This window comes from Neopelma chrysocephalum, unplaced genomic scaffold, assembly GCF_003984885.1.
Source record: "Neopelma chrysocephalum unplaced genomic scaffold, ASM398488v2 Primary Assembly neopelma1_96246, whole genome shotgun sequence".
Taxonomy (NCBI): domain Eukaryota; kingdom Metazoa; phylum Chordata; class Aves; order Passeriformes; family Pipridae; genus Neopelma; species Neopelma chrysocephalum.
The window spans coordinates 180,373-195,703 of record NW_020924895.1 but is presented as its reverse complement, the minus strand read 5'-3'; the positions used below and the strand labels follow the sequence as shown (position 1 = coordinate 195,703).

At 39.8% G+C, this 15,331-nt stretch overlaps 1 protein-coding gene across 6 annotated transcripts in view; it reads right to left on the bottom strand.

The window, feature by feature from the left end:
• The window catches only part of HOOK3 (hook microtubule tethering protein 3), a 69,474-nt gene that overhangs the window by 20,750 nt on the left and 33,393 nt on the right, over positions 1-15,331 (bottom strand). For 5 of the 6 annotated variants that reach the window (XM_027708449.1, XM_027708451.1, XM_027708452.1 and 2 more), the window contains 7 exons: positions 14,014-14,154; positions 12,299-12,500; positions 9,475-9,585; positions 6,817-6,904; positions 6,166-6,235; positions 3,154-3,294; positions 842-929 (listed from right to left, as the gene is read on the bottom strand). In XM_027708449.1, the coding sequence (XP_027564250.1) occupies positions 842-929; positions 3,154-3,294; positions 6,166-6,235; positions 6,817-6,904; positions 9,475-9,585; positions 12,299-12,500; positions 14,014-14,154 (841 nt within the window). The remainder of the gene's footprint in view (positions 1-841; positions 930-3,153; positions 3,295-6,165; positions 6,236-6,816; positions 6,905-9,474; positions 9,586-12,298; positions 12,501-14,013; positions 14,155-15,331) is intronic. The other variant, XM_027708453.1, reaches the window with a different exon arrangement.

Genomic DNA, 15,331 nt, shown 5'->3' with positions numbered 1-15,331 from the left:
AAAGGATAAGCTAAATTAAACACACTCTTAAATGAACATAAGCAGCTAGTAGAAACTTCCATATTTTATATAAATTAGTTAAAACAAAACCACAAAAATAGAAAGCAACACATTAAAATTTGTTGCCAATTAGCAACACAATACACTGAGAGTGTGAGCATACACTGTGCATGTACAATCCAACAAATCACTGCTTTCAAGAAAGTTCTAGAGCTTCTTTTTTCAAATACAGAAGATGGTAAACAATTTTTGAGTGGAAGACTGAAAGTTGTTTTCCACACTAACTCAGCTGCAATATGTATTCTTACATTTAAAATAAAATTAGCTCTGTATATAGAAACAGAAAATGCTGCATGATGTTGAGGGCCTAATTATTTTACTTTTTTTTTTTTTCAGTTTTGGTCTGCCTGGCTTTTTCCTTTATGAGATACATTTACACCAACAGTTGCAGAGCTTCCACTGGCTGGAAAGGCCTTAATTCTCATTAAGAAAACTAAATAACTTCAAATACTTTATTCACGGAGAATCAACACTTCCCTAATTCCCTGTAAAACTCTCTATTTTAATTAAATAAATGCTAAGTTTTCTATTGGAACAGACGCAATTATTCAAATAAAACATATTTGACACCTTCTCTACATAGGATGGTTTTCTATTCTACACAAATGTCTCACATCCTATTTAGAGAAGCACAGTTTAGTGATAAGACCACACAAGTAAATATGGAAAACTATCAGAAATCTGTTTGTATATTTCTTTTACATAGTTTTTTTTACAAAAAGGTCAAAGTTTCAAAAATGGGAAGTACTTGAATGTAAGTTTGATGCACATTTCTACTTACATCTTCAGCTTTTGAACCTTGATCCTGTAAAGATTTTTGTAGTTCTTCAACCTGGGACTGCACTTCTAGAAGTCTCTGATTTACCAATCTAGGAAAGAGATAACAGAAACAACATGCGTTTTTCAAAAAAACCCCAAAAAACTGCAAGAGGAAGTCAGATTTTTAGTGTCCAGTGTTTTCAGGTTATCTACACAACAGATGCAATATCGTAATTTATTCGCAAAAAAAATTTACATAAAAATTACAAACATTTACTAGTGTCATCCAGAACATTCTGATACTCTTCCAGGACAACATAAATGCATGCAGAAATCAGTTCTATGCACAGGAAACAGGAGTTTCTAACGATCAGTTTACTGCGTGAGAGCTGCTAGCTTACCGCTTTTACACAGTTACAGAATCCTATGGACCCGTAGGTTGGAAAGGGATCTCCAGAGGTTGTCTAAACCCAGCCTCCTCCTTAAAGCAGGTGCACCTACAGGAGATTGCCGGGAACCACATGCAGTACCAGGTTGGGACACTTCTAAGGACAGAGGCCTAACAATCTCTTCGAGCTTCTCTTCTAGAGCTCAGGCCATATTGCATCTGTTGCTTCTTGTTCTTCCACTTACAGTCTCTTGAGAAGAGCCTGACTATGTCTTCCTGACACCTTCCCATCACACAGATGCAGATGACAGTATGATCTCCTCTAATCCACATTTTCTTTGGCCCGGACAAACCCAGTTCTTGATTTTATTCTCCCCCTATCACGTGCTCCAGCATCCCTCACCTTAGAGGTGTTCTGCTGCACTCCTACACATCCACCTCTTTCTTGTACTGGGGAATCCAAAATTATATGCTACATCCAGATGTGATATCTTAAGTACCGATGAAAGGTGAACAATCATTTTTCCAGACTGATTGCCTGCACCTTGCTGAGAGCAGTCAAGATCATAGTCAACTGCAAGGTCCCCAGATAACACATCCTACCTTGCTGCCCAGTAGAACCCCAAGGCTTTGGCAGCAGAGCTGCTCCACAGCCTACTGCTCCTAGCCAGGGACAGGGCTCCCATCAGCTCATTTCTCTGTACTGTTGAGCACCTCTGAATAACAGCTCTCCCTTTCAGGATATCAATGGCTCCTCCCAAAGTGGTACCATCCTCAAACTTGCTGAGAGAGTAGTCCCTCTCATCAGTCAAGCTGTTTATAAAGGTGATGGACAGCACTGCTCCTGCTATTGATGCCTGAGGAACTGGTTGCCACTTGGGTTTCATATCACTAACAATAACACATTAGACTCAGCTGTCCAACCACTGTCCAGCAAATTTTCTGACCACTTTAGTGTCCACTTCTTCAGTTTATATCTAACCATTCTAAACATAAGGATACCATGGGACACTGTGTCAAAGGCTTTGCTAAAGCTAAGCTAAGTACCATCCTCTGTTCACCCTTCTTCAGATGTGCAGTCATATCATCATCAAGACTTGGTTTAGTTATGCAAGATTTGCTCTGAATAAATTCATGTTGACCTTTCCCAATTATTTTCTTGTCCCTCATGCCACTGGAAACAGATTCCAGATGGAGTTGCTTTCTGAATTTCCCAGAAAGTGAGCTGTGGCTGACCAGTCTCTGTAGTTCTTCATACTCTTTTTCTTGCCCTTCTTGAAGGTGAGTGAATATTTACCTTTTCCCAGGCTTCACGTGCTTTACCCAATTGAAGGGGGGGACAGGGACAGATTAGATAGAGAGCAGCCTCACATCGATAACAGCCAACTACTGTGGCATGCTCAGATGCACTGTCTGGTCCCATGGATATCTGTATGATGATTGCCTCAATCTAGCAGAGTCAGCTAGAGCAGGCTGCCTGGGAACATGTCCTGTTGAGTTTTAAATATCTCCAAGGATGGAGACAACCTCTCTAGGCAACATAATCCAGTGTTCAGCAACCCTCACAGCAAAAAAAAAAAGTATGTTCTTACATTCAGATAAAATATGTGTTTTAAGCTCTGCCCACTGCCCTGTTACTGAGCATCACAAAGAAGAGTCTAGCTCTATCTCCTTTAGACTTTCCCATCAGATACTTTGGTAAGATATATTGATAAGATCCACCCTAAGCCTTCTCTTTGCCAGGCTACATAGTCTCTATACTTCAGACTCTACTCATTTGAAAGACACAGCAGTCCTGTAATCACACCCCTGTGGCCTTTCACAGTACTGACTCCACTAAGTTCATGTCTTTCTTGTCCTGGGGATGCCTGTATTGGACACAGTACAGTCAAAAGTATATGGTACTATCAGAAAAGTCAAGTGAAACAGAAGACAAAAATTCTTACCTGTTTTCTGTCTCCAGTTCATTCTTCCGTAAGTTTGCATCATCAAGAAGGCTCTGCAACAAGGCAATCTTTTCATTGTCAGAACCTTCTTGGTTCAATTTTAACATCTTGTTCTCATGCTGAAGGCGAATGAGTTTCTCCCTAAACACATAAAACACAATTTTGTAGAAAAAAGAATGCCAAACTCTATAAAAAAGAAAACAGTTTACCACAGGTAGTATCATTTTTACAAATATCATCTTTACCTATTCAAGCAAGACAGTTTAAGACAGCTGAAGACAACAATCATGTCTCTTCAAAACCCCAAACACAAACTTAATTCAAGGAACTGTAATTGTAGAAAGCACAACACAAGGAAATCACCCGAGTACCCCTATTAGATCTCAAGGGTACAGCTGAACAGATTTATAGAGCGAACACGAAGAATGCAGAACTCAATACCCAAGTGTGAAGGAAGGCTGTAATCTCAGCTCACTGAACTACCGCATAAACCTGAGCAACTCACTTCAACCCTGTTGATCTGTTTTCACAGAATCATTTGAGCTGAAAAAGACTATTAAGATCATCAAATCTAAACATAAACCCAGCACTGCCAAGTCCACCACAGAACCATGTCCCCAGGCACCACGTCTACACATTTTTTAAATACCTTCAGAGATTGTGATTCAAACACTTCTCTGGGTAGGCTGTTCCAATGCTAGACAACACTCGATTCCAACTAGCCAACCTAAATCTCCCCTGGCACAACTTGAGACCATTTCCTCTTGTCCCACCTCTTATTACTTGGGAGAAGAGACCAATCCCCACCATGTTAAAACCTCCTCTCAGGTGGTTGTAGAGAGTGATAAGGTCACCCCTGAGCCTCCTTTTCTCCAGAATAAACACCTCCTTCCCCCCGCTCCTTGTATGATTTATACTCTAGACCCTTCATTGGCTCCATTGTCCTTTCCTGGACATGTTCTAGCACCTCAATGTCCTTCTTGAAGTGAGGGGCTCAGAACTTGACACAGGACTCGAGGTGTGGCCTCATCAGTGCTGAGTACAGGGGGACAATCACTGCCCTGGTCCTGCAGGCCACATTACTGCTGATACAAGCTAGGATGCCACTGACCTTCTTGGCACCTGGGCACACTGCTGGCTCGTGTTCAGCCGTTAAACAACCCCCAAATCTACACCTGAATGACAGGATGCCATCCAGAGGGACCTGGACAAGCTCAAGAAGTGGGCCCATGGAAAACTCATAAGGTTCAACAAGGCTAAGTGCACAGCGCTGCACCTGGGTGAGGGCAACTCTCAGCACAGGCTGGGGATGAACAGATCCAGAGCAGCCCTGCTGAGTAGGACCTGGAGGTGCTGGTGGGTGAGAGGCTGGACATGACCCAGCAACGTGCACTTGCAGCCCAGAAAGCCAATTGTGTCCTAGGCTGCATCAAAAGCAGCATGGCCAGTAGGGAAAGGGAGGGGATTCTGTCCTTGTAGTCTGCTCTGGTGAGATCCCACATGCAACACTGCATCCAGCTCTGAAGTCCTCAGCAAAGGACCAATTGAAGTAAGTGCAGAGGAGGCCACTGAGTTGATCACAGGGATGGAATACCTCTCCTACGAGGAAAGGCTGAGAGAGTTGGGGTTGTTCAGTCCAAGGAAGATCTGGGGATACCTCAGAGAAGCCTTCCAGTACCTGCAGCAAGTCTACAAGAGAGCTGGAAAGGGAATTTTTACAAAGATATGGAGTGAAAAGACAAGGGGGAATGGCTTCAAAGTAAAAAATACTTGGACTAGATATGAGAAAAAAAATTCTTTTGAAGGTGGTGAGCATTTTGAGGCACTGGCACAGGTTGCCCTCAGAAGCTGTGAATGCCCCAATGATTTTGTGAAAACAGATCAACAGGGTTCCCGGCTTATCTCTGGTGAGCCTGGCTTTATCCATTTCCCCTTTAAATCTAGTTTAAAGCTTTTTCAATGAGCCTCGCCAACTCCTTTTGTCACTTTAATTTGCTGATTACCACAGGTAATCAGAGGCCACAGACTGAACCGCCTCAGGAAATACTCCCATTTGGTCTGCAGGTCTTCTCCAGGGGACCAAGAAAGTTGCCATGTTCTGTCACCATAGGGGGGTCAAGAGAGCACTATAGCTACTTCTGTAGAGGGCTGCTTTGTGCAGTCTTCCCCATTCATCAGCAGAAGCAAAAGCCTGGACCTCCAGATGAGGAAGTTCCAGACACACAGCAGTCACTGCTACTGTCCGTCTCTAACAAGCAGGTATGGAAGACACCTTCCTGCTGGAAACAGTGTACATGGAAACATGTATGCTTAGAGAAAATCCAGGAATTTGGTAGCCCACAAGAATCACCAAAGTCGAACTCCTGGCCCTGCACAGAACCATCCCCAAGAACCAAAATATGTGCCTGAGCCTCATCTTCTTGAACTCTGCCAGGCTTGATGCTGTGACCACTGTCCTGGGGAGCCTGTTCAGTGCCCAACCACCCTCTGGGGGAAGAATCTTTTCCTAATATCCAATCTAAACCTCCCCTGACACAACTTCAGGCCGTTCCCTGAGGTTCTGTCACTGGTCACCACAGAGAAGAGATCAGTGCCTGCCCCTCCTCTTCCCCTCACTAGGAAGATGAAGACCACCATGAGGTCTCCCCTCAGAGTTCAGAAGACCACCATGAGGTCTTCTCTAGGCTGAACAGACCAAGTGACCTCAGCTGCTCCTCATACGGTTTCCCCTCCAGTCCCTTCACCATCCTCATGGCCCTCCTCTGGATATTCTATAATAGCTTTATGTGCTTCTTATACTGCAGTGCCCCAAACTGCACACAATATTCAGGCTGGGGCCGCCCCAGGTCAGAGCAGAGCAGGACAATCCCCTCCCTAGACCGGCTGGTGATGCTTTGCCTGATGCCCCCAGGACAGGGTTGGCCCTCCTGGCTGCCAGGGCACTGCTGACTCAGATTCAATTTGCCATCAACCACTGTAAAGGTTAGTAAAACAAAGCACATATTAGCTTACTTTATTTCAGGAGTAATGATTTCTGCTGCTAAACTGTCAGAAGGCTCTTGTCTTCCCAGAGGCATCAATCCTGAGTAAGGAAAAGTAAAAAAATTTTGCAAGCACACCACTTACTTTCTTTATATGAAAAGAAGTAACCACTGTTTTAGAAATTTACAGTTTTAGACTACTACTAGACAATGTAAAATGACACAAAGCCTACAGTAAGACAGACAGGCAAGCACCATTTCATTTGGAGATTAATTACTTCAGACTTCACCCATTCTGAAAAAATAATTTTGCTATTTCTTTTCTGCTCATTAGCTTATCTAAGAACCACAAAGCTATGCAACATTACAGATAAAATGAACCATAACCCATGAAACATCATGAAAAAAATCTCTCTAAAGAAAACTATGTAACTACACACAAATCAGATATACATTATTAAAATATCACACCGGGGAAGAGAGTAAAATTTCTGATTGACTGAAGTAATATGTGAAGTCTTTGCCTGCTCAGGAAGTTATGAATAGTTGAAGCAGTTTTTCACTTCTGATTTTAGAGGAGCTTAAACTTATTCTGTGCTAAACAAAAGCACAATCAATACTCTCCAGAGAGGTCCTGTAAACTTTAGAAAAGAGGCATTTAATCTCCTTATTTGTCTTTTACCTGTAGTGGTGAGTTGACCCTCCTGTGCTTGTACACATCTAAGCTCTTCAATAGTTTCTTTCAAGGAATCCCTTTCTGTTCTTAATCTCTGAATAATCGGAAAGAGAACAATTGGAAGGAGAACAAACAACAAAATCAGTCTTGGCACTACACATCCATCTTTAACAGTATACAGGTCACCAAAAGGCATAGACTTCAACACTTCAAAAAGGATTTAATGCAACTCTAGAGATTATTTTGAAATTAAGGTATCTCTGTCTATTTCACAACAGAATAAATGTAAGTATTACATATTCCACATGGACAGGTTTTTTTTGAGAAGAGTTGCTGATCTTAAGGGGCTAGAAAAAACAGGGTATAGGCTCACAAAATTGAGATAATTAGAGACGCAAAGTTATGGTATGGGTAGTAAGCTGCATCCACTGTGGCCAACCAGACATTTTCCTTTTCCTTTCATTGGGGCTGATTCCAAGGCAAAGGGAAGTGAATTAGGAGAGCATAGATTTTTCCCTCACCATGAATCCAAGGTTTAGACAGGAGCAGGCGAGAACACAGTCAACATAACAAACTGCTTTAAATCCATTTTGTTTGTCTTTTACCAGTGGAAGTGTGAGCAGCATTTCCATATCCCATTCCACCTGCGTATCAGCTGGCCTTGCCACTCATCAGAATCTTGGCCATAAAAGAAAACTAGTTGCTTAAGACTCGGTCCAAAGAGAACCGAAGAACAGGACTGGACCACCTTGGGATCCAGAGAGATCTGTTATTTAGTAGCATCAGGCAAATACTCTCTCAGTTTGGCACAAGTCCCCTTCTGGCAAAAAAATGAGAATCTACAGATAGCACCAAGTTTTTGTCCAGAATGTTGCCAAGAGTCAAAAACGAAAGAAGAAAATGGCAACTCTGTAATGATCCAAGCTGTAGTTTTACTCCAAAATTAGATAGGTTTGGTATTACTAAATGGTCCAGGACAGATCTTGGCTCTGTGTAGGTATGAAGTTGTGTTAGCTGAGAGGTCGTTGCATTTCATTCTATTAACAGTTGATTATCAAATGCCAGAATATTGTAATGGCTAGAAAAAGCTCAAGGGCTTCATTTAGACAAGCAACTCATCAAATTATCTTAGAACTTATCACAACACACCACAGAGGTAAAGTTCCAAGCTACATAGCTGAAGATATCAAACACACTACCATGCTTTGCCAGAACATAAAGAAAAGGATAAAATTAATTTCAGTAACTGCATCCAAAATATAACTAACAAGATAGCACTACATAGCTTATGACCTGTGGTGGGCTACCTTACTGATAAGTTTGTGACAAGAGGGAACAGAAAGAGTAGATAACAGACAGTGAATCACTACATCCATATGATGAGAGACTTCCAGCTGTAATCTGTTTCTCACAGGCATCCAAAAGAATATACTTAAAAACAACATCCATCCCCAAAAAATACTATTTGTCAGGGGGTAAAATGGAAAACTGTATGACAATGGCCTGCAATTCAGATCCTTTGTGCAAGATGAAATGGTCCACTAAGCAATGGATAAGCCACAGAGACAACTTTACCACTGTCAAACAAAAGCACTGGGGAAAAAAAAACACCCCAATTTAAAAATAAAGAGCAGGAAAGAAAGCCAAAGCGCAGTACAAATACAATTACTACAAGCGTTCCAGCCTGAAATGAAAGGCAGATTGAAGTGATCTGAAGGTCAAGTGTCCAAAAATTTAATAAAAAATAGAAATCAATGACCTATGAACATAAAATAACTGAAAGCTTTCAGTTGAAATGATATTCAGGTGCAGGGCCTGGAAATTTCAGAAAGAACTGGACATGAAATATGACTATTGAGGAAAAAGCCTACAGAGCTTCTGACAGCTGTATTGATGGACTGATAATTACAACATGTCTAAGAAACTGCTAACTCAAAGTGCTGACCTTGGTTTGAGGTAGTCTGAGGCACCTGCATATACATTCCCAAGAAACAAGCCAAAGTAAACTGGTAAGAAACAACAGTGTGCAAGAGAAGTTTGAGAGATCACTATCAGCAAAAGAGAGCAATCAATTGCAGAATCACTAGCAGCAAATGACACAAGTGGAAGGGGATAGGTTAGTATCTACCCTGTGTGTTCCATGTTGGCAGTGTAAGATAGATCAACAAAGAGCTGTCATAAAAGGTGACATTGCCACAAAGGACACTTCCCTCTACACAACTACTAAGCCTCTTGTTACAGTAATCATGACTCCTCAAAGAGAAGTACACTGATGGTACCTCGAAGAATGCCTTAGGAAAAAAAATGCAACAGGAGTTTAGTTCTAGGATGATACCACAGAAACTCTACTGTAAACAGTTTTTCAGAATACCTGAAAATTACCCTGAGTAATTATTAACCTTCTCATGGTAAATAGTAAACAACTTCAGATGCCAAATAAGAATGCTCTTCCTCTTAAAAATGGGTTGCATATGTTTTTGTACAGTCACTTTATTCCATGCTGTACAACTCTTAGGTTTAAAAAGTATCTTGTACAGAAACATTAGAAAATTTTAGCTGAAAAAAGACTTCCTAATTTAAAAAGATTGCTAACTATAATTACCATATCTCTGTGTTACAAAGTTGCTATCATTACTAACAAAAAAATAACACCTTGGCACTTACATCTTTTTCTTTTTGGAGGCTGTCTACTTTTTCTTTCAGTCGTTTGCATTCATAATCTAATTTATCAGCTTTCTTGGACTCTTCAGATAACCTGTTTTGTAGTTCAACTGCCTGTGAGAACAAGAATCAATAATGTGTCTGCAAATATTAAAACAAAATACAAAAGACAAAGTAGCCCGTTACCATGCACCATGACTCATGTTGTAAACAAGTGAAATAACTACCTACAGGACACACTAAAACTGCTTTCATAAATTGTTCTGTGTTTCAGCAAAATAAACAGCATTCAAATACTAGGTCTTAGTACAAGTAAAAGACATAAAAACTGTGAAGTATTTTCAGTACATCTAAAACAAGAATTTAAGCTCAAGCAAGGTTTACAGAAAAAAAGCTATGTAATTCTAGGGATCAAAGAGCTTAGGAAAAGCAGAAAAATCTCCCTGCATTCTGAGAAGCCTAGTAAGAAGAAAAAACTCTGAAGAAAGCAAATTATCTACACCTACCAGTTTATGCAGACAGGTAACATTTCTTAACCTGAGATTTCCTAATAATTTCTAATACATTAATATAAAGATTTGGCCACAGGCTTATAAAGAGTTTTCCTTATTTCGGGGAGAAACATTGCTAACAAAGCCACATGTATGCTTTCAACTACAGATCAGTAAAGAGCTTTTAAAATTAAGTGTGCAGAAATATGAAAGCTGAGCACAATGGGAGGCAAATCAGTGAAATCTTGCCTTTTCAAAACTCTCAGCCTTTACTAGCAAAGATTCATGCCCAGAACATTAGTAAAGCTCATAATGCAGAGTGCATTGAAGCAAGTAAGGTCAATAAAAACTGAACTGCAAGCACAAAAGGTCAATGAAGACTCAGATAAAGACATACAGCTTCTTCTGAAGGAATTCATAAGAAGGCTTTTTCATGGCTTTTAGATTAGACAGGAAGAGATTAACTTAAATTGTGAAGCACTACTTACATTAAGACTAGCCAGTTTTTCTTGCTGCCTTTTATTTTCAATGTGTACAGCTACAGCAAAATATCTACAAGGCCTAAAATATGCATGGTTTTAAGTCTTAGAGAAAGACTTTGCTGCTGTTGTTCTTAAATTAAAGGCCGTAAAAATAGCACAGGCCTGCGTTTTCTGACATTAAAAAAATAAAATATTAGATACGAAAATATTTCATTTCTCAGATGTGACATCCATCACTGGGGCTATCACAATAAATGCAGGTATAAAAAAAATACACAGGCCTTCACCTGTGATTGTGTCCCCACTTGCAAAAGATGTAAATTTTCACCTCAAATGGAAAAAAATGCATTAATGTTTGTAATCACTCAAGCTATGGTAATGGCATGCAGAAAAACACAGCAGGAAATAAACTGTTTAATTGTCTTGAATTAGGACTTGTGAGGGTATAGAAAGATACACAGTTTCATGGTAATGCAGAAGATTAAAAAAAAATAAAAACAAACTGCCATCACATTTACTAAGCATTATCTCAGTGCGGAATGAGTAAAGCAGGAATTTTGCAACAAAGAAAAGCAAGACATACTGTTAAAAATATATCAGAATGCACATGCACAAAGGGGCTGAATTAAATTACGAAAAAATTATCCTGGAATCTTCACATTTCAATTCTTAATGCTGCAATAAAGTTTCTTAGAAAAGGCTTCTGCTGTGTGCAGTGGAGATGCCACTTCCTTGCAAATTAATATAGGAGTTTGAATCAAGCACTTACATTTGCATAGCACAATGCTTCTAAATCAAAGAAATAACTCCTCTGATGGCATCCTCATGAGTGGGGTTGGATCCTTCATACACAGGACACGTTCCACTACAGGAATTGTCTGTTATCTCATATTTTTTCTTGTCCAAGTTCTTTTTTTCTGGTAAAAACACTTGGGCTGTATTTACAACTAGGCCACGGAGGCTGAAACTAGTAGTCTAAATAAATGAGATGGCCAAGCGCAGGGAAAAAGATCTATTAAGTCTTAGGGAAACACATTGCTCCTGGGCTTGCAATGTTGTTAGTGCTTGGTTCTGTGTTTTATTCTACTGTAAGCTGACAAACAGGGACCCTGTGCTGTGACCATTCAATCAGGCAGAAATACAGAGCAGGTACTACTACTTTAATGAGCCATGCTCTGCCTGGCCCTGTAGCAAGAATGCCAGTATGATGTTATGTCCCCGTAGCATAGAAGCAGAGAGAAGATTAAGCACATCGTCCACCTTTACAGAAACAGCATCACATGGCACTTTGATAAGCAGGAGGATAAACAGATGCCTTTCACTCCAGAGAGTGTGCTGGTGACACATTTTGTACTCTGCTGAGTGCATATAAACAACAGGGATGACATGTGTCCTTTTCTCTTCTTATCTGGAAAAATTCAGAAGTATCAGAAACTAGAACCTGAAAAAAGAGAGGTTACTTAGCCAGAGGAATAACCTACCTCAGCTGCGGTGCATTCCTCACTGCCAGAAAATTTTAAGTGAAAGGCAGATACTTTCTCTGAAAGAAGAGGCTCAAATTCAAGCCCTGCTATTGAATATGAAGTGGGAATAACTTAGGAAAGAACCCTTAACTTCTGTTGATTTTTTAAATGTAAGAAATACTGCTTATTGGCAAACTAATATAAACATGTAATAATGACAAGAATTGCAGGAAAGGAGGACAAAGGTAGTACCTACAAAACACGGAAATCTTCTAAAGAGAAGGAGCTGTTTTTTTATAGTTTCTTTTTTACTTTGAGGTATTAACCATATTAGGAAGAGAAAGTGTTGAACAATAGAGAGTACTGTTGCATAGATGGTGCTTGTCCTCACCTGTCTCTTGTATGTTTCCAGCTGACTGCGTGCTGCGTTGGCCTTTCTTAATTCTTCCTCCAGGCTCACAGTATTTTGCATGTACATTGTATTCTTCTCCTCTAAAAGCTTCACTTGACGCCGCAAATCACCCAGATCTTCCAATTTCTTTTTGTATGACTCTACCTGGCTTTCTAACTTGGCTACTTTATCAGAAGAATGCCTGAAGGGACAGATTTGTATTGAATTTGAACTCAGAAAACTAACAAAACCAACAAAGTTAAATGCTTCCTCACTATTTTGCCTTAATGCAGAAGACATTCTGAGACATCATGAGGAGAACAATAAAGCAGTCATATTCTCTTATTACTGATGTTTTCACTTTTAAATTACCTGCTTTCCTCCCATATGACTGTTTGTCAACTCAAATTACTGCTGATAGAGGTCCTTTAGAAACTATCACTCTTCCTAATACAGCTTTCTTATCTGCTTCCAATCTTAAAACAGTAGTTAATACAACTTAACTCCCACTCATTTCCTTTCAATTCCAAATTATCTTCTATTCTGCATTTTACAAGGGTAAAGAAGAAAACTTTCTGGCCTCCAATTTGTTTTAATGAGAGCCAGGAATAAAATCATAAAGATCCATCTCCTGGGCAACTCATACTTGGTGACACAGAAGTAAAGTACTGTGTTTGATTTGTTTGGAGTATGATTCCTTCTAAAAAAAAAAAAAAGACAGAGGGAGAAAAGAAACACCAGGCTCTGTTCATAACTTCTCAGAGTTTTTTTAATCCATCCACTGCACTGTCAGGACAGCAACTACTCTCACCCCAACAACCACCCACCCCTCTACCACTAATACTGTCCTCGGTTTCATTTTTGAACCAAATCATTTACAGGCTCAACTTCCTGTGAAATCCAGGGAATCTCCCACCGAATTGATGGGCCAGTTTATGAGACATTGGGGCAAGCCAAATCTCTAAGATCCCCAGTGAAGTGCAGAGCCTCTCTCGTGCAACAAGGAATTACTCTTTGCACCTATGCCACCCACACAGACAATTCATGAAATTATGCAGCCTGATGGGCTCATTCCTTATATTAATGACAGAGGGGATAAAGACAGAAAGCTCTGATAGAAAGGTGCTGGTGAATTAGAAAAGGCAATATTAAACTAAGCCTTGGGAGAGGGAATGGGTAACTGTTCTGAATAACTCATTGCAGCAAGGCACCAATACTGAAGGATTACGTTCCACAGCAAAAGTGTCTGTCCCACCCTACAAACCCCTACCATCATGAAATCATGACAACTTCGTGAGCTAAGATCCAGTGACAGTGAGAGCTGCAACAGGTGTTCATATTAGCATTATTTGATGAACCAAAAGCACATCCAAAGTGCAAACAACGCAAACCTAGGAAAGGACATAGTTTCCTGATGAGAACAGTTGCCCAACTCATGATGAACGTGAGTAGCAAATACTCAAGAGACCAGCAAGTGCCCTGTAATAACCATAAGATTGTGTAGAAGTGCTAAGTCTACTCATAGTTATTGATCAAGGTACACAATAAACAACCATTTTACTTAAGCAGAATTAAACTGGAGGATCCAGAAGAACCTTGGCATTGAGAAAGTGTTTATATTTAATATTTAAATTATTTAAACAAAAGATAATGTAGATTAAGTACACAAATTAAAAGTTAATAGTTAAAAAAAGGATTAATGGAACAGAATTTACCTGAGTACATCTATCTCATCCTTCAAAGACTGAGCCTCCTCTGCCAGTGTAGTAAGCTCTTCTGTTTGTTGTCTCAATTCTGCAATTTCCTTTTCTAGTTCTTCACAGCGTATTCGATAGTCATCTTTGGCAGCTTCTAATCTGTAAAAATGAAGAAAAACAGAAAATAACTTTCCATCTTGAGCCACAGTTACCTTTCCTCATCATCATCCCCTCTAAAGTCACATGAAATGGCCTTCTGCTGCAGTGAAGGAGAACAGCCCAGTGTGCTTATTCAAAATGTAGAAGCAGATTGACTTTTTTGATGCTCCCAATCTTTCAGTCTTTCTACTTGGAAAATCAAAAGGTAATGTATGTTCTCACAAAGATAATCCTCAGGTTTTTTCTGCAATAGTAGTTTTTCACAAAGGAAGCTCAAGCAGAAATTTTCACCTTTTTTCATCTTGGAACATACAGAGTTTGAACATGACACCTTTATTGTAAGATTTTCTTCAGTTGTCCAACTCCTATACACTTTCAACAATATTGACCTGATTGTCAGATGTTATAAATGTCACAGAGCTCTCACCAAAGTGGTTTTATTTATTTACTCAAAAAGAGCCTGTGCATGCCCAGCACACCTGAAGAACCAGGTTTTTAGTTAAAAAGTAAAGAACTCAGACCAAAGTTGCTGAAGTAAACTGCTTGCATACAGCACACATAGGCAAAGCTTCATTAACCTGTCAGTGAAAACAGGGAACAGGTAATAGTAACTTTGTCAAAGTATTTTGAATGAATGGAAAAGGACACGACCTGGAACACAAAAGTCCTATGGCGATTTTGATCTGAAATTAAAACACAAACAATCCAGAAAGGGAGATATGGCCATGAGGGGTAAAAAAGTATTTTATCCAAAAAGAGTCTACAAGAATGGAGACAAGAGAAAGTTTTTAAGTCATTTAAACCACAAACAACAAACATTTGGATTGTGACAGACTAGAAGTGTCAAAGGACAAAGAGTCAAGACTGGGAGAAAAGCAGTTGTACCACACTGGGCATCAATTCAGCTGTACATATGTCCTGCTTGATCAGGTAGAGTTGGAAGGAATACGTACAGTTTGTCATTAGAAACCATATGCTACGAAGGCAGGAGAAAGAGATAAAGGAGACTAGGAATGAGTCTCACACGTGAAAAAGGTTTAGAATGACCTTCAGAACCCAAAATTAGAGTAACAGGCAGTGCAGATATCGAATATGGGGAGAAAACCTGTTCAAACAATAACTGATAACAGACTTCAGGAGAAATCATTCCAGAGCATGGAGATGAATTGGAAGAGAT